Genomic DNA, 21,175 nt, shown 5'->3' with positions numbered 1-21,175 from the left:
CCTGAGAGTATAATATAATAGTATTGTTTATAATAATCTACCTGAACACAAGCTCAATATAAAGTTGAACCATGTGTTTGTGCCGTACACAAGGAAACAAAGTGGAACCTGTAACCTCAGCAGAGTGCCTGCAGCAGATTCCTGCCAAGCCCTTTGTTATCGGCGCCATCAACCAACACACCCACACACACATACCACACACACATACCACACACACACACACACACACACACACACACACACACACACACACACACACACACACACACACACACACACACACACACACACCTCCACAACCGGGATGAACCTCCCATGTCACGTGATTTCAGAGAAAATGCAAGCAAACTAAAACTCGTCTGTCAGGCAGTCAGTCAAGTCAGTCGTACTAAAATGGCGCAGCAGGGAGTTCAACTGGATCATGAACAGTTCTGCTGTTCTATCTGTCTGGATCTACTGAATGCTCCAGTGACTGTTCCCTGTGGACACAGCTACTGCAGCACGTGTATCGAGGGATACTGGAACCAGGACGATCAGAGAGGGAGGTTCAGCTGTCCACAATGCAGACAAACCTTCAACCCAAGACCCGTTCTGAAAAAAAACACCATGTTGGCCGAGGTGGTGGAGAGCCTGAAGAAGACAGGTGAGGCCTTTAAGTTCTCTTGTAAAAACAGCTCCCTGTCTGTCAGATATACATTTACGGAACCGATAAAGACATGAAACGTCGACAAAATTGTACGTACAAAAACAGCGGTGGAAAGTAACTAAGTAGGGGAGAGCCACCACGGTTGTAACGCGTCATGGTTGTAAAATGCACGTTATCTCTTTATTGGTCAACGCCATCATGACGCCATCGCAGGGGCGGAGCTACCGGGGGTGTAGGGGGGGTGGTCACACCCCGGCCCGGACCTCCTGAGGGCCTGGGCTGTCAGATGACCGATTGACGATTTTTTACACAGTCACTCACGACTGATAAAACCAACGGGCCCCCGCGAATCCCGCAATTAACCAGATATAGCTTATATAGCCTATATAATAGCCTACCCTTTAGCAAAATATCACGTCTGATGAGAATGTACTGCGCTGGACTGTACAAGCACCGTGGAGTCTGTCTCACACTCTCTCCAACAGACATCCTCAGCCACGCTCCAAAAGTGCAGCACCTGTCACTCATTAGTAGGCTAATCACTCTGTGAGGACTTAGGAGTGCATATGTGTGGATAACTTCCTTTTCTCCACAACGGACTGTTTAGATTCTAAACCCCTTCTTGTTTCTTTTCCCTGTGTGCGATCACTCACTAAGGTGAAACAGAACACAAAGATGAGTAGTAGCCTATTTATTTTTTAACACGCTGACGCACGCACCTCTCTCTCTCTCTCTACGTCTCTCTCTCTCTCTGTCTCTACGTCTCTCTCTCTCTCTCTACATCTCTCTCTCTCGCTCTACGTCTCTCTCTCTCTCTCTCTCTCTCTCTCGTGTGTGTGCACTGCTGCGCAATATAACACTATCCTTTCCCTCTCACACACAACTCCTCTCTCGACTCTCGTTCATGCACGCCTGCTCAAACTGACACCAAATTTTACACCTGGAGTATATGTTTTCTTATCACATCCATGGTATGAAAACAATGTTAAGGAGTTGCTTCAATGAAAAATAATTGTTTTAAGCTGAAAACGATATGTTTAATTGTGTTTTTTTGTGTTTAGCATTTATCACGCATGCCATTACAATTAATCCAATATGCGCAGCAAATGTAACACTAGAACAGCGTCCACGTTCGGTTTAATAACTCCCGACCTGTTTTATCAATTGAAAATCTTGAAGTGGTTTACGGTAGCAGACATGTGTAGGTCCGTTGCCTGAAAATATTACATAATGTAGACAAAGGGATCTCTGAGTAAAAGAGTGCAACCATGGCGGCTCCGCCCCTACATTAACTTAAGTAAATCTACAGCTTGTCTGGAGCGCTGCATGGGTCATATGACCAGGGCTGTTTTCTGCTCCCTCATTGGCTGCTCTCTCTCTCTCTCTCTCTCTCTCTCTCTCTCTCTCTCTCTCTCTCTCTCTCTCTCTCTCTCTCTCTCTCTCTCTCTCTCTCTCTCTCTCTCTCTCTCTCTCTCTCTCTCTCTCTCTCTCTCATGCTCAACTCCAATAGCGTTGGCCAATCAGGACTGTATGCTAAAGTGTCATGTCCATATATGGAGTCCCAAGGCCAGCCATGTCAACTATATGGAGTAGAAAATATATAAGGAGATATGACATGTGATTCATCATTGTGTCCCAGAAGGTCTGGACTTTACCTAGAACTAAACAATAAACACACCAAGTGTACGGCCTGTCACCATTACTAATTTAACTAAACAATAAACACACCACATGTACGCCTGTCACCATTACTAATTTAACTAGACAATAAACACACCATGTGTACGGCCTGTCACCATTACTAATTTAACTAAACAATAATCACACCATGTGTACGGCCTGTCACCATTACTAATTTAACTAAACAATAATCACACCATGTGTACGGCCTGTCACCATTACTAATTTAACTAAACAATAATCACACCATGTGTACGGCCTGTCACCATTACTAATTTAACTAAACAATAAACACACCATGTGTACGGCCTGTCACCATTACTAATTTAACTAAACAATAAACACACCATGTGTACGGCCTGTCACCATTACTAATTTAACTAAACAATAAACACACCATGTGTACGGCCTGTCACCATTACTAATTTAACTAGACAATAAACACACCACATGTACGGCCTGTCACCATTACTAATTTAACTAAACAATAAACACACCACATGTACGGCCTGTCACCATTACTAATTTAACTAAACAATAAACACACCATGTGTACGGCCTGTCACCATTACTAATTTAACTAAACAATAAACACACCATGTGTACGGCCTGTCACCATTACTAATTTAACTAGACAATAAACACACCATGTGTACGGCCTGTCACCATTACTAATTTAACTAAACAATAAACACACCACATGTACGCCTGTCACCATTACTAATTTAACTAAACAATAAACACACCATGTGTACGGCCTGTCACCATTACTAATTTAACTAAACAATAAACACACCATGTGTACGGCCTGTCACCATTACTAATTTAACTAAACAATAAACACACCATGTGTACGGCCTGTCACCATTACTAATTTAACTAAACAATAAACACACCACATGTACGGCCTGTCACCATTACTAATTTAACTAAACAATAAACACACCATGTGTACGGCCTGTCACCATTACTAATTTAACTAAACAATAAACACACCATGTGTACGGCCTGTCACCATTACTAATTTAACTAGACAATAAACACACCATGTGTACGGCCTGTCACCATTACTAATTTAACTAAACAATAAACACACCACATGTACGCCTGTCACCATTACTAATTTAACTAGACAATAAACACACCATGTGTACGGCCTGTCACCATTACTAATTTAACTAAACAATAATCACACCATGTGTACGGCCTGTCACCATTACTAATTTAACTAGACAATAATCACACCATGTGTACGGCCTGTCACCATTACTAATTTAACTAAACAATAAACACACCATGTGTACGGCCTGTCACCATTACTAATTTAACTAAACAATAATCACACCATGTGTACGGCCTGTCACCATTACTAATTTAACTAAACAATAAACACACCATGTGTACGGCCTGTCACCATTACTAATTTAACTAAACAATAAACACACCACATGTACGCCTGTCACCATTACTAATTTAACTAGACAATAAACACACCATGTGTACGGCCTGTCACCATTACTAATTTAACTAAACAATAATCACACCATGTGTACGGCCTGTCACCATTACTAATTTAACTAGACAATAATCACACCATGTGTACGGCCTGTCACCATTACTAATTTAACTAAACAATAATCACACCATGTGTACGGCCTGTCACCATTACTAATTTAACTAAACAATAATCACACCATGTGTACGGCCTGTCACCATTACTAATTTAACTAAACAATAATCACACCATGTGTACGGCCTGTCACCATTACTAATTTAACTAAACAATAAACACACCATGTGTACGGCCTGTCACCATTACTAATTTAACTAAACAATAAACACACCATGTGTACGGCCTGTCACCATTACTAATTTAACTAGACAATAAACACACCATGTGTACGGCCTGTCACCATTACTAATTTAACTAGACAATAAACACACCATGTGTACGGCCTGTCACCATTACTAATTTAACTAGACAATAAACACACCATGTGTACGCCTGTCACCATTACTAATTTAACTAGACAATAAACACACCATGTGTACGGCCTGTCACCATTACTAATTTAACTAGACAATAATCACACCATGTGTACGGCCTGTCACCATTACTAATTTAACTAGACAATAAACACACCATGTGTACGGCCTGTCACCATTACTAATTTAACTAGACAATAAACACACCATGTGTACGGCCTGTCACCATTACTAATTTAACTAAACAATAATCACACCATGTGTACGGCCTGTCACCATTACTAATTTAACTAAACAATAAACACACCATGTGTACGGCCTGTCACCATTACTAATTTAACTAGACAATAAACACACCATGTGTACGCCTGTCACCATTACTAATTTAACTAAACAATAAACACACCATGTGTACGCCTGTCACCATTACTAATTTAACTAAACAATAAACACACCACATGTACGGCCTGTCACCATTACTAATTTAACTAAACAATAAACACACCATGTGTACGGCCTGTCACCATTACTAATTTAACTAGACAATAAACACACCATGTGTACGGCCTGTCACCATTACTAATTTAACTAGACAATAAACACACCATGTGTACGGCCTGTCACCATTACTAATTTAACTAAACAATAAACACACCACATGTACGGCCTGTCACCATTACTAATTTAACTAAACAATAATCACACCATGTGTACGGCCTGTCACCATTACTAATTTAACTAAACAATAATCACACCATGTGTACGGCCTGTCACCATTACTAATTTAACTAGACAATAAACACACCATGTGTACGCCTGTCACCATTACTAATTTAACTAAACAATAATCACACCATGTGTACGGCCTGTCACCATTACTAATTTAACTAAACAATAATCACACCATGTGTACGGCCTGTCACCATTACTAATTTAACTAAACAATAAACACACCATGTGTACGGCCTGTCACCATTACTAATTTAACTAAACAATAAACACACCATGTGTACGGCCTGTCACCATTACTAATTTAACTAAACAATAATCACACCATGTGTACGGCCTGTCACCATTACTAATTTAACTAGACAATAAACACACCATGTGTACGGCCTGTCACCATTACTAATTTAACTAAACAATAAACACACCACATGTACGCCTGTCACCATTACTAATTTAACTAGACAATAAACACACCATGTGTACGGCCTGTCACCATTACTAATTTAACTAGACAATAAACACACCATGTGTACGGCCTGTCACCATTACTAATTTAACTAGACAATAAACACACCACATGTACGGCCTGTCACCATTACTAATTTAACTAAACAATAAACACACCATGTGTACGGCCTGTCACCATTACTAATTTAACTAGACAATAAACACACCACATGTACGCCTGTCACCATTACTAATTTAACTAAACAATAAACACACCATGTGTACGGCCTGTCACCATTACTAATTTAACTAAACAATAAACACACCATGTGTACGGCCTGTCACCATTACTAATTTAACTAGACAATAAACACACCATGTGTACGGCCTGTCACCATTACTAATTTAACTAAACAATAAACACACATGTACGCCTGTCACCATTACTAATTTAACTAGACAATAAACACACCACATGTACGCCTGTCACCATTACTAATTTAACTAGACAATAAACACACCACGTGTACGCCTGTCACCATTACTAATTTAACTAGACAATAAACACACCACGTGTACGCCTGTCACCATTACTAATTTAACTAAACAATAAACACACCATGTGTACGGCCTGTCACCATTACTAATTTAACTAAACAATAAACACACCAAGTGTACGGCCTGTCACCATTACTAATTTAACTAAACAATAAACACACCATGTGTACGGCCTGTCACCATTACTAATTTAACTAAACAATAAACACACCATGTGTACGGCCTGTCACCATTACTAATTTAACTAGACAATAAACACACCATGTGTACGGCCTGTCACCATTACTAATTTAACTAAACAATAAACACACCACGTGTACGCCTGTCACCATTACTAATTTAACTAGACAATAAACACACCATGTGTACGGCCTGTCACCATTACTAATTTAACTAAACAATAAACACACCACATGTACGCCTGTCACCATTACTAATTTAACTAGACAATAAACACACCATGTGTACGGCCTGTCACCATTACTAATTTAACTAGACAATAAACACACCACATGTACGCCTGTCACCATTACTAATTTAACTAAACAATAAACACACCATGTGTACGGCCTGTCACCATTACTAATTTAACTAGACAATAAACACACCATGTGTACGGCCTGTCACCATTACTAATTTAACTAAACAATAAACACACCACATGTACGGCCTGTCACCATTACTAATTTAACTAAACAATAAACACACCACATGTACGCCTGTCACCATTACTAATTTAACTAGACAATAAACACACCACATGTACGGCCTGTCACCATTACTAATTTAACTAGACAATAAACACACCATGTGTACGGCCTGTCACCATTACTAATTTAACTAAACAATAAACACACCACATGTACGGCCTGTCACCATTACTAATTTAACTAAACAATAAACACACCATGTGTACGGCCTGTCACCATTACTAATTTAACTAGACAATAAACACACCATGTGTACGGCCTGTCACCATTACTAATTTAACTAGACAATAAACACACCATGTGTACGGCCTGTCACCATTACTAATTTAACTAGACAATAAACACACCACATGTACGCCTGTCACCATTACTAATTTAACTAGACAATAAACACACCATGTGTACGGCCTGTCACCATTACTAATTTAACTAGACAATAAACACACCATGTGTACGGCCTGTCACCATTACTAATTTAACTAAACAATAATCACACCATGTGTACGGCCTGTCACCATTACTAATTTAACTAAACAATAAACACACCACATGTACGCCTGTCACCATTACTAATTTAACTAGACAATAAACACACCACGTGTACGCCTGTCACCATTACTAATTTAACTAGACAATAAACACACCACGTGTACGCCTGTCACCATTACTAATTTAACTAAACAATAAACACACCATGTGTACGGCCTGTCACCATTACTAATTTAACTAAACAATAAACACACCATGTGTACGGCCTGTCACCATTACTAATTTAACTAAACAATAAACACACCAAGTGTACGGCCTGTCACCATTACTAATTTAACTAGACAATAAACACACCATGTGTACGGCCTGTCACCATTACTAATTTAACTAAACAATAAACACACCAAGTGTACGGCCTGTCACCATTACTAATTTAACTAAACAATAAACACACCACATGTACGCCTGTCACCATTACTAATTTAACTAGACAATAAACACACCACGTGTACGCCTGTCACCATTACTAATTTAACTAAACAATAAACACACCATGTGTACGCCTGTCACCATTACTAATTTAACTAGACAATAAACACACCATGTGTACGGCCTGTCACCATTACTAATTTAACTAAACAATAAACACACCACGTGTACGCCTGTCACCATTACTAATTTAACTAGACAATAAACACACCATGTGTACGGCCTGTCACCATTACTAATTTAACTAAACAATAAACACACCACGTGTACGCCTGTCACCATTACTAATTTAACTAGACAATAAACACACCATGTGTACGGCCTGTCACCATTACTAATTTAACTAAACAATAAACACACCACATGTACGCCTGTCACCATTACTAATTTAACTAGACAATAAACACACCATGTGTACGGCCTGTCACCATTACTAATTTAACTAGACAATAAACACACCACATGTACGCCTGTCACCATTACTAATTTAACTAGACAATAAACACACCATGTGTACGCCTGTCACCATTACTAATTTAACTAAACAATAAACACACCATGTGTACGGCCTGTCACCATTACTAATTTAACTAAACAATAAACACACCATGTGTACGGCCTGTCACCATTACTAATTTAACTAGACAATAAACACACCATGTGTACGGCCTGTCACCATTACTAATTTAACTAAACAATAAACACACCATGTGTACGGCCTGTCACCATTACTAATTTAACTAAACAATAATCACACCATGTGTACGGCCTGTCACCATTACTAATTTAACTAAACAATAATCACACCATGTGTACGGCCTGTCACCATTACTAATTTAACTAGACAATAATCACACCATGTGTACGGCCTGTCACCATTACTAATTTAACTAAACAATAATCACACCATGTGTACGGCCTGTCACCATTACTAATTTAACTAGACAATAAACACACCATGTGTACGCCTGTCACCATTACTAATTTAACTAAACAATAAACACACCACGTGTACGCCTGTCACCATTACTAATTTAACTAGACAATAAACACACCACGTGTACGCCTGTCACCATTACTAATTTAACTAGACAATAAACACACCACGTGTACGGCCTGTCACCATTACTAATTTAACTAAACAATAAACACACCATGTGTACGGCCTGTCACCATTACTAATTTAACTAAACAATAAACACACCATGTGTACGGCCTGTCACCATTACTAATTTAACTAGACAATAAACACACCATGTGTACGGCCTGTCACCATTACTAATTTAACTAAACAATAAACACACCACATGTACGCCTGTCACCATTACTAATTTAACTAAACAATAAACACACCATGTGTACGGCCTGTCACCATTACTAATTTAACTAAACAATAAACACACCATGTGTACGGCCTGTCACCATTACTAATTTAACTAAACAATAAACACACCATGTGTACGGCCTGTCACCATTACTAATTTAACTAAACAATAAACACACCACATGTACGGCCTGTCACCATTACTAATTTAACTAAACAATAAACACACCATGTGTACGGCCTGTCACCATTACTAATTTAACTAAACAATAAACACACCACGTGTACGCCTGTCACCATTACTAATTTAACTAAACAATAATCACACCATGTGTACGGCCTGTCACCATTACTAATTTAACTAGACAATAAACACACCACGTGTACGCCTGTCACCATTACTAATTTAACTAGACAATAAACACACCACGTGTACGCCTGTCACCATTACTAATTTAACTAGACAATAATCACACCATGTGTACGGCCTGTCACCATTACTAATTTAACTAAACAATAAACACACCATGTGTACGGCCTGTCACCATTACTAATTTAACTAGACAATAAACACACCATGTGTACGGCCTGTCACCATTACTAATTTAACTAGACAATAAACACACCATGTGTACGCCTGTCACCATTACTAATTTAACTAGACAATAAACACACCATGTGTACGGCCTGTCACCATTACTAATTTAACTAGACAATAAACACACCATGTGTACGGCCTGTCACCATTACTAATTTAACTAGACAATAAACACACCATGTGTACGCCTGTCACCATTATTTTTTTTAATTTAATCCCACGATTTTGTAACCCATTTTTCACCCCTGTGTCAATTATCTAATGTAATCCTGGGCTCTACACACACTCTGCCAACCTAGTCCCCATATATGGGGGACAAGGGGAGAGCAACGGACTTGAACTCATGCTTCCTTCATGCCCGAGTGTCCAAGTCGCTCCTTTACACCTGACAGGGGGGAGTTTCCCTGGTTGGACGTAGCGAGTGGAAGGAACACGTTATTCCAACCAGTTCCTTTCCCCTCCATCAGGCGCCCCGGCTGACCAGGGGGAGGCAGTTTAGAGACCAGGATTACTGCATGTTTTTTGTGAGGGTACCTACCCTAGGGGACACGGGGAGAACATGTGAGGGTACCTAACCTAGGGGACACGGGGAGAACATGTGAGGGTACCTACCTTATAGGGGACACGTGGAGAACATGTGAGGGTACCTACTCTAGGGGACACGAGGGAGAACATGCAAACTCCACACAGAAAGGCCCTTTCACCAACCCCGCCTCTGGTATGGGCACTGATGACGCGGCTGTCACCATTACTAATTTAACTAAACAATAAACACACCATTACTAATTTAAGTTGACGGTTAATTGTCACACAAATAATTGCAGTAATAATTAAGGATTTAATTATTGTCTTTTGTTTTTTTCATTGAACTTACATTGCAGTTTGTATTTCTGTTTGCCTTTTAGACTTCGTAATCACAAATTGCACAGAGCCGATATGACAAATAACTTAAATATACAAATAAATCACTGATACATTTAATCACTTTTAATATATTTTCCCTTCCAAAAAAATTACAAAATAGGTTGTTGTAAGCTTGTAGATCTGCTATTTATTTCTCCTATTTATTTCTGCTATAAAAAATGACATTTTAACGATTATGCAAAAATAATTGTGATTATATCTGAAATGATTGCGATTAGGGGATGATGGAATAGTTGTGACAGGCCACGCCCACGCCCACGCAACTACGACAGTCTCAGGAATACAACGTTAATGTTTGTTTTGTAATAATAATCTAAATCTACAAAGTAACTAAAGTAATTAGGATTGTTACAGTACTTAAGTACATTAACAGTACTTTCTCCAGCTCTGCATGTCTCTCCACTGCCTCCTCACTGAGGATTTGGTCAATGATTGACCATTTTTTATAGTATAGTGTTTATTACTTTTGACACAGTTGCTCTGTGCTTTATGATGGCTACACAGTAATAATGTAGTTGTTTGTATTCATTTGAGGGTACAGGCACATAGACAAATGAAATTTCTAAAACGGGTAGTCCCAATACTTCATTCTGATTGGCTGGTTACCGTCACGTGACCGGTGTAAATTTCACCGATAACCCACTCCTTCAATCACTTTGTATCATCCTGCAGCCTTGTAGCTGAACTGGGGAAGGGGAGCGCTTGATTGCCTTACAAACACATGCCGTGCGGGCGTCTAAGCACCGCCCGGCTCATAATTATGACTGTGAATGTGTGGCTCCAGGCAGCCCCGTAAATACATCGAGCGCTATTCTCCCGTCACATAGGCTACTTGCCGAGCAAAACAAGGAAGCGTTGTGGCTCTGGCTCGCTCGCTCTGGTGGCGCAAAGCGTAGCTACTTTTGTGAATTTAATAGTTTTATTAGGTTAATATTGCTATATGTTTGTAACCGTTTTAGAAAAGCAATAAGCCACTCGAGGCCCCAGCTTACCGGGTATTTTACACAGGCTGGGGGGTAGAAGACCCTCCGCTGCGCGTTGGGTCTGCCTACGCCCACAGCCAGTGTAAAATACCCGGTAACCTGAGACCTCTCGTGGCTTATTGCTTAAATATATATATTTTTTTTATCATATCGATTAATACATGCTGTATCAATCTATATCAACAGGACTCCAAGCTGCTCCTCCTGATCACTGCTACGCTGGACCTGGAGACGTGGCCTGTGACTTCTGCACTGGGCGGAGACTGAAAGCTGTGAAGACGTGTCTTCAGTGTCTGGTCTCTTACTGTGACGCTCACCTCCAGCCTCACTATCAGTCTCCTGCCTTTAAGAGACACCAGCTGGTCCAAGCCTCCGGAGAGCTTCAGGAGAACATCTGCTCTCGGCACAACGAAGTGAAGAAGGTTTTCTGTCGTACCGATCGGCTGCTTATTTGCTCTCTGTGCTCCATGGACGAACACAAAGGTCACGATACCATCTCGGCCGCAGCAGAACGGGCAGAGAGACAGAAAGAGCTCGATACGAGTCAGCAGAACATCCGGCAGAGAATCCAGGAGAGAGAGAAAGACGTGAAGGGGCTTCACCAGGAGGTGGAGTCCATCGAGCAACGTGCCGACAGAGCAGTGGAGGACAGCGACGCCGTCTTCACTGAGCTCATCTCTTCCGTGGAGAGAAGACGATCTGAGGTGAGGCAGCTGATCCGAGACCAGCAGGAACGTCAAGTGAGTCGTGCCGAAGAACTGAGGAGGCGTGCGGAGCAGGAGGTCACTGAACTGAGGAGGAGACATGCTGAGCTGGAGCAGCTCTCACTCACAGAGGATCACATCCGTTTCCTACAGCGTTACACCTCCTCCCTCTCCACCACCGGTGACTCTACACACCCAGTCAGCAGCCATGTCCGTCCTCTGAGACACTTTGAAGATGTGACTGTGGCCGTGTCCAGGATGAGGGACAGACTGGAGGACATTCTCACAGAGGAAGGGACAAAGGTCTCAGAGGCAGTGAACAGAGTGGATGTTTCACTCCGGGACAGTTTATTGCACGACGCAGACAACGCGGCTGAGCAGAGCCCCGAGGCGGGGGGCCCCCTCCCCCCGCCCGCCGTCCGCCCGAAGACCACCCTCCGCCCCCCCGCCCCCAGATTGGTAAATCCGCCACTGGTTTCACTGTCAGCACCAGCAGAACCCAAGACCAGAGCTGAGTTCTTACAGTATTCACGTCCGATCACACTGGATCCAAACACAGCTCATCAACAGCTGTCTCTGTCTGAAGGGAACAGGAAAGTGACAGGGATGGACAAACCACAATCACATCCTGATCACCCAGAGAGATTCACTGCCTGTCAGGTTCTGAGTAGAGAGGCTCTGAGTGGACGCTGGTACTGGGAGGTAGAGACCAGTGGATGGTATGCTGACGCAGCAGTCTCATATAAAGATATCAGCAGAACAGGGTCTGGTCCTGAATGTGGATTTGGATTCAATGATAAATCATGGTGTTTACGGCGTACCAGCGGAGGTTATTTTATCAAACACAGAGGCATTGTGACTCCTATCCCAGGCCATGTGTCCTCCTCCAGAGTAGGAGTGTACCTGGACCACAGCGCAGGTACTCTGTCCTTCTACAGCGTGTCTGACGACACCATGACTCTCCTCCACACTGTCCACACCACGTTCACACACAACCTCCATGCTGGACTTGGGCTTGGAATAACTGGATCCACTGCTGAGTTGTGTCTGTGAGCTCAACTAGATCACACTGTTGTTTTGTCTCTCGTGTCGTCAGATCAGAACCGTTTCTTCATTATTGTATAGTTTTTTTTCTCTCAGCCTGCTCTGTGAGCTTGTAGATCAGCTATTCTTTCATAATTATGATAGTATAATAGGGGCTTAAAGGGGTTAATAATCTATCTAATTTAACCCATTAAGACCTGAGACCAGATTCTACTAAATGTCTTCTAAATCCTAAAAGTTATCTGGAAAAGATAAATAAATGTGAGCTTGTAGATCTGCTATTTTTCAACAGCTAAAGCGTTAAATAATGGTTGAAGAGGTTAAAATCTATAAGGTGACACAGATTAATTAATAATGGTTATCCCATTTTGGGCGGGAACCCCTTTTGGTGTTAGCATTATGTTATGCTTTAGCTATTGAAAAATAGCAGATCTACAAGCTCATAGCGCGCCACCGAGTGGCGCGCTACAAGCTTGTAGGTCTGCTATTTTTGAAAAACGAACGACTGACATATAAACATAGCTTTTTCAAATGTCATTTTCAAACAGACATTTTTAGAATCTGATCTCAGGTCAGAATGGGTTGAAGAGGTTAAAAGCTATAAGGTGACACAGATTAATTAATAATGGTTGAAGAGGTTAAAAGCTATAAGGTGACAGAGATTAATTAATAATGGTTGAAGAGGTTAAAAGCTATAAGGTGACACAGATTAATTAATAATGGTTGAAGAGGTTAAAAGCTATAAAGTGACACAGATTAATTAATAATGGTTGAAGAGGTTAAAAGCTATAAGGTGACACAGATTAATTAATAATGGTTGAAGAGGTTAAAAGCTATAAGGTGACACAGATTAATTAATAATGGTTGAAGAGGTTAAAAGCTATAAGGTGACACAGATTAATTAATAATGGTTGAAGAGGTTAAAAGCTATAAGGTGACAGAGATTAATTAATAATGGTTGAAGAGGTTAAAAGCTATAAGGTGACACATATTAATTAATAATGGTTGAAGAGGTTAAAAGCTATAAAGTGACACAGATTAATTAATAATGGTTGAAGAGGTTAAAAGCTATAAGGTGACACAGATTAATTAATAATGGTTGAAGAGGTTAAAAGCTATAAGGTGACACAGATTAATTAATAATGGTTGAAGAGGTTAAAAGCTATAAGGTGTCACAGATTAATTAATAATGGTTGAATAGGTTAAAAGCTATAAGGTGACACAGATTAATTAATAATGGTTGAAGAGGTTAAAAGCTATAAGGTGACACAGATGTGTAAATATATAATGGTTAATAGTGTCCTCTTCTATTCATACACCTTCCTAGCACCATGGGTCTTGTTATCATTATTTTTGTGAAATAGGCCTATTGGTTTTTATTTTTGTCAACATTTCCAACATTACAGATGAAATGGAATTAATAGTCATATTGTAATTAATGTATAATTGATGAAAATCAACCAACATGATGATAATACTAGAAAACATTAATTAATTAATAGTCATATTGTAATGAATGTATAATTCATGAAGATCAACCAACATGATGATAATACTAGAATACATTAATTAATAGTCATATTGTAATTAATGTATAATTGATGAAAATCAACCAACATGATGATGATACTAGAATACATGGTAGTGTTGATTCTGTTTGACTTTAGACAGTCCAGAATCCTTTCTTCATTATTGTATAGTTTTTCTCTCAGCCTGCTCTGTGAGCTTGTAGATCAGCTATTTGTTCAGCTACCGTATATGTATATAGGGCCTTAAATGGGTTAATAATCTAATTTACAGTTAACTGAAAAAAAGAAAGAATATTATTCAAGTTTTTTTCACAATTTAATAAAGAAATAGCAGATCTATACAAGCTCATAACGTGCAACGCTGGTGCCGCTGGTGAGCTTGTAGATCTGCTATTTTCAGTATGCAACCAAGCATAACTTCTATATGTACGTTCTACTGCATCTCTTCATAACATTTTAGTCTAGTTTTTATCTGTTCAGAAGATTGACAACATATTTAGTCTTAGTTTTAGTCATTATTGCTTAGTTTTTATCTAGTTTTCCTCAGTAAAAAAATATTACATAGCCTATTATTATATTATTATTATATTATATATCTGCTCCTGTTTTGGGCGGGAACCCATTTTGGTGTTTTAACCCATTCAGGCCTGTCGTCGAAATTAAAAAAAAAAAAAGTCTTCTAAATTCTGACAGTTTTCTGAAATACCTCATGTTTCTGTATCAGTGGTGCTCAATATATTTCATGTCAAGGACCCCAAAGATTATATGTAATTGGCCGCCGACCCCCATCTGAAAATATGATGTTCCAGGGACCCCCCCAGAAGCAAAGATTCAAGTTAAAAAACGTTCGCTCTGAAAGAATATATATTCAAAGATTTGCGCCACATTTTCACAATTCTTCAAAAATAGCAGAACCTACAAGCTACAAGCTCATAGCGCGCCACCGAGTGGCGCGCTACAAGCTTGTAGATCTGCTATTTTTCAGTAGCTAAATTATAACATAATGTTTACAACACCAAATGGGGTTCCCGCCCAGAATGGATTAAGCATCATGTTATACTTTAGCTATTGGGGGGGGGGGTGTCCCTGGAACTTAATGAGGATTTTAACCCATTCTGACCTGAGATCAGATTCATACGAGGTTTCCACTGGACACATGTACACTGGTCTGATTAACCCATTCTGACCTGAGATCAGATTCTAAAAATGTCAGTCGTTCTTCGATTATTCAAAAATAGCAGACCTACAAGCTCGTATCGCTCCACTCGGTGGCGCGATATGAGCTTGTAGATCTGCTATTTTTCAATAGCTAAAGCATAACATGATGCTAACACCAAAATGGGTGCCCGGTCAGAATGGGTTAACATGAGTGTTGAATTAAAAAACAAATGACTAAATATCATAATCTGCTCTGTGCTTTATGATGGCTGTGTGCCTGATGTTTGCATTGGATTGCATTTGGTCTTTTGTTTATTTTTTGGTTTGTAAATAAAATGTAATAATGTTTTCAACTGTCAAGTGGCATTTCTTCCTCAGCCTAGTGGGGATATGCATGCACAGTTTCACCGCAATCAGACGCTGTGTTGAGTAGTTGTGGCGATTTGTACAAAACGGGTACAAAGCGCTCTACTCCTGGAAGGTTTAGAAGCCAATCGTAGGCAATGAAGGTGGATTATGAGAAATCAAACAAACCCGTCTTGTAGGCAATGAAGGTGGATTATGAGAAATCAAACAAACCCGTCTTGATCACATGACTATGGAGAGCATGTGTACCGATTTGTGTGAAATTTGGAGTAATATTAGAAAAATGTGTTTTACATATGTCGGCCTCCTGGTGGCGCTATAAAGAGCAGACGTGAAAAATTCCAGGCAAAGGTTTTTCCTTGGCCTCTAGGGAGTTGGCATACAACGTTATCCACATATCCGTGGAGTTGAAAATGTCCATGTGGCATTTCTTCCTCGGCCTAGTGGGAATGTGCATGCACAATTTCACGGAAATCACACGATGTGTTCATGATTTGCAGCGTTTTGTTTGAAACTGAGCACTCCTGCGAACTTTGGAAGCCAATCTTAGCCAATCAGGATGGAGTCTGAGAAATCTGAAAGACCGGTTTCGTTGAATGGCTGTAGAGAGACTGTGTACCAATTTGCGTGATGTTTGGACCAAATCTGTAGGTGTACTGTCCAAAAACTTGTTTTGCACAAAGTGGCCTCCTGGTGGCGCTATAACAGGCCGTTCTGGAAACTTTGGGGCAGAGGTTCATCGTTGGCATCCAGGGAGTGTGTGTGCAGAATGTGGCATCGACCGGGTTAACGGTGCCGGAGATTAGCTGTTCACAGACGGACACACGGACGGACAGACAGACGGACGGACGGACGGACGGACGGAGTGCAAAACATAATCTCTCCCCATGCCTTCGGCCTGGTGGAGACAATAAAACATAATCTCTCCCCATGCCTTCGGCCTGGTGGAGACAATAAAACATACTCTCTCCCCGTGCCTTCAGCCTGGTGGAGACAATAAAACATACTCTCTCCCCATGCCTTCAGCTTGGTGGAGACAATAAAACATACTCTCTCCCCATGCCTTCAGCCTGGTGGAGACAATAAAACATACTCTCTCCCCATGCCTTCGGCCTGGTGGAGACAATAAAACATACTCTCTCCCCGTGCCTTCGGCCTGGTGGAGACAATAAAACATACTCTCTCCCCGTGCCTTCGGCCTGGTGGAGACAATAAAACATAATCTCTCCCCATGCCTTCAGCCTGGTGGAGACAATAAAACATACTCTCTCCCTGTGCTCTCTCCCCGTGCCTTCGGCCTGGTGGAGACAATAAAACATACTCTCTCCCTGTGCCTTCGGCCTGGTGGAGACAATAAAACATACTCTCTCCCCATGCCTTCGGCCTGGTGGAGACAATAAAACATACTCTCTCCCCATGCCTTCGGCCTGGTGGAGACAATAAAACATACTCTCTCCCCATGCCTTCGGCCTGGTGGAGACAATAAAACATACTCTCTCCCCGTGCCTTTGGCCTGGTGGAGACAATAAAACATAGCCTACTCTCTCCGCATGCCTTCAGCCTGGTGGAGACAATAAAACATACTCTCTCCCCGTGCCTTCGGCCTGGTGGAGACAATAAGTAAAAGACTAGTAATTAGCCCTTCACTAAATCCCACCCCAAAAAGCGATTGTCCAATCATGCCAATCCAAATAGTTTCGCAACGGTTGCTATGCAGGTCAAGCTTTCTTCGCTGCTAACGTGCCTATTGGACAAGGATGGGTTGGGGATGGACTTAGTGAAGGGCTAATTGTATGTGCTCGGAAAATAGCCCATCGGATATTTTCAGCATATTTTTACACTATACGTGTAAAATGTTGCCATTACGACGGCATCAAGGCCAGCCAAAATGCATTTGTGTCGACAGAATCAATTGTATATATTTAATACACTAAAATCTTTTGATATTTAGTAGACTAAAACTAGACTAAACTAAAACTCTTCAGATTACTAAAATGTGACTAAAACTAAAATGGAATGTTATTGAAAAGACTATGAAGGAGGGGAAAGGAACTGGTTGGAATAACGTGTTCCTTCCACGCGCTACGTCCAACCAGGGAAACTCCCCCCTGTCAGGTGTAAAGGAGCAACTTGTGACACTCAGGCATGAAGGAAGCATGAGTTCAAGTCCGTTGCTCTCCCCTTGTCCCCCATATATGGGGACTAGGTTGGTCTCCCCTTGTCCCCCATATATGGGGACTAGGTTGGTCTCCCCTTGTCCCCCATATATGGGGACTAGGTTGGTCTCCCCTTGTCCCCCATATATGGGGACTAGGTTGCTCTCCCCTTGTCCCCCATATATGGGGACTAGGTTGGTCTCCCCTTGTCCCCCATATATGGGGACTAGGTTGGCGGAGGGTGTGTAGAGCCCAGGATCACATTAGATGATTGACACAGGGGTGAAAAATGGGTTACAAAATCATGGGATAAAAATAATAATATAAAACTATGACAAAAACTAAAATCTAAATGTTGCTGTCAAAATCATCACACGTCATTGCGACGCCTCGTTGTAAAGCTCTCATTTACATGTGTGTGCATTAGTGCTGCAGGGGTTGTGCAATAACAAGAAGTCATGTGTGTTTTGTTTTTAGCTTGTATGTTGTTTTTGTGATAATATATGATGCACTGATTGATTGGCACTTTTACATTTCGTTGTACATGTTGCAATGACAGATAAAGATCTATCTATCTATCTATCTATCTATATATATATCTATCTATCGCCTCTTTCCTGCGAAATGTAGCCTACTATTAAGTGAAGTCTGTTAAAATACCACCATGAGAAATATCCCCTTAGGCTACGGTACCAAGTCAGCCATACTACCCATGACCGAAATGTGCATTTAAAACCAAATGTGAGATCAGAGGGGTTTAATAATAAATAAAATTATAGGCCTATGGTTCAATATGACATCAACGCATTTGAGTAGTAAGTGGCTTTAACTCCGCCCCGGCCGTCCCCCGGTTCCACACAAATACTTCTGTCATCTGGTCATCCTGAAAGGACATCAGCATAGCTACAGAACAACAACAACAGGTTAAGTGTTTGTCTTTGAAGTCTATGTCATTCCAGGGAATAAAACGTCTGGGTTTCCGAGGTTAATGTAACAGTGGCTCTGTAGTGCAGGGTGACAGGTCTGAACTGCATGGACACATTGTGGCTAATGTAACAGTGGCTCTGTAGTGCAGGGTGACAGGTCTGAACTGCATGGACACATTGTGGCTAATGTAACAGTGGCTCTGTAGTGCAGGGTGACAGGTCTGAACTGCATGGACACATTGTGTCTAATGTAACAGTGGCTCTGCAGTGCAGGGTGACAGGTCTGAACTGCATGGACACATTGTGTCTAATGTAACAGTGGCTCTGCAGTGCAGGGTGACAGGTCTGAACTGCATGGACACATTGTGGCTAATGTAACAGTGGCTCTGTAGTGCAGGGTGACAGGTCTGAACTGCATGGACACATTGTGGCTAATGTAACAGTGGCTCTGTAGTGCAGGGTGACAGGTCTGAACTGCATGGACACATTGTGTCTAATGTAACAGTGGCTCTGCAGTGCAGGGTGACAGGTCTGAACTGCATGGACACATTGTGTCTAATGTAACAGTGGCTCTGCAGTGCAGGGTGACAGGTCTGAACTGCATGGACACATTGTGTCTAATGTAACAGTGGCTCTGCAGTGCAGGGTGACAGGTCTGAACTGCATGGACACATTGTGTCTAATGTAACAGTGGCTCTGTAGTGCAGGGTGACAGGTCTGAACTGCATGGACACATTGTGTCTAATGTAACAGTGGCTCTGTAGTGCAGGGTGACAGGTCTGAACTGCATGGACACATTGTGTCTAATGTAACAGTGGCTCTGCAGTGCAGGGTGACAGGTCTGAACTGCATGGACACATTGTGTCTAATGTAACAGTGGCTCTGCAGTGCAGGGTGACAGGTCTGAACTGCATGGACACATTGTGTCTAATGTAACAGTGGCTCTGCAGTGCAGGGTGACAGGTCTGAACTGCATGGACACATTGTGTCTAATGTAACAGTGGCTCTGTAGTGCAGGGTGACAGGTCTGAACTGCATGGACACATTGTGTCTAATGTAACAGTGGCTCTGTAGTGCAGGGTGACAGGTCTGAACTGCATGGACACATTGGCCTACGCGACGCGTTGAGAGCTTGTAGATCAGCTATTTTGGGGGCGCAACCCCAGCACTCTTTAGCTATAGTGGAGATGCGGTGTTACGAATAATTTGTCTAAAACAAATTTGTTCAACGCAAAATGCTGCGTTCAAGTTCAGGAGACTGAATGCTTTTGATTGTTTTGGGGCATAAATCAGTGCTATTGAACACCCTTTACGTCTGTGTGTTGTTCCATAAATCAGTGCTATTGAACACCCTTTACGTCTGTGTGTTGTTCCATAAATCAGTGCTATTGAACACCCTTTACGTCTGTGTGTTGTTCCATAAATCAGTGCTATTGAACACCCTTTACGTCTGTGTGTTGTTCCATGAATCAGTGCTATTGAACACCCTTTACGTCTGTGTGTTGTTCCATAAATCAGTGCTATTGAACACCCTTTACGTCTGTGTGTTGTTCCATAAATCAGTGCTATTGAACACCCTTTACGTCTGTGTGTTGTTCCATAAATCAGTGCTATTGAACACCCTTTACGTCTGTGTGTTGTTCCATAAATCAGTGCTATTGAACACCCTTTACGTCTGTGTGTTGTTCCATAAATCAGTGCTATTGAACACCCTTTACGTCTGTGTGTT

General features: G+C 41.2%; 2 protein-coding genes across 2 annotated transcripts in view; one reads left to right on the top strand and one right to left on the bottom strand.

The window, feature by feature from the left end:
* Window positions 1-21,175, bottom strand: part of LOC310862163 (neurotensin receptor type 1-like) — a gene marked incomplete at both ends in the record, with an annotated part of 144,048 nt that overhangs the window by 13,604 nt on the left and 109,269 nt on the right. The gene's annotated exons all lie outside the window — the stretch shown is intronic.
* Window positions 394-13,392, top strand: LOC310861306 (E3 ubiquitin/ISG15 ligase TRIM25-like; the record flags this gene model as incomplete). The annotated part of the gene is made up of 2 exons (XM_083768710.1): window positions 394-643; window positions 11,750-13,392. The coding sequence occupies 2 exons, from the start codon at window positions 394-396 to the stop codon at window positions 13,318-13,320; spliced, it is 1,821 nt and encodes a 606-aa protein (XP_083624836.1). The 3' UTR covers window positions 13,321-13,392.

This window comes from Protomyctophum parallelum (genome assembly GCF_964188405.1).
Source record: "Protomyctophum parallelum genome assembly, chromosome: 7".
Lineage (NCBI taxonomy): Eukaryota > Metazoa > Chordata > Actinopteri > Myctophiformes > Myctophidae > Protomyctophum > Protomyctophum parallelum.
This window is presented reverse-complemented; position numbering and strand designations above follow the sequence as displayed.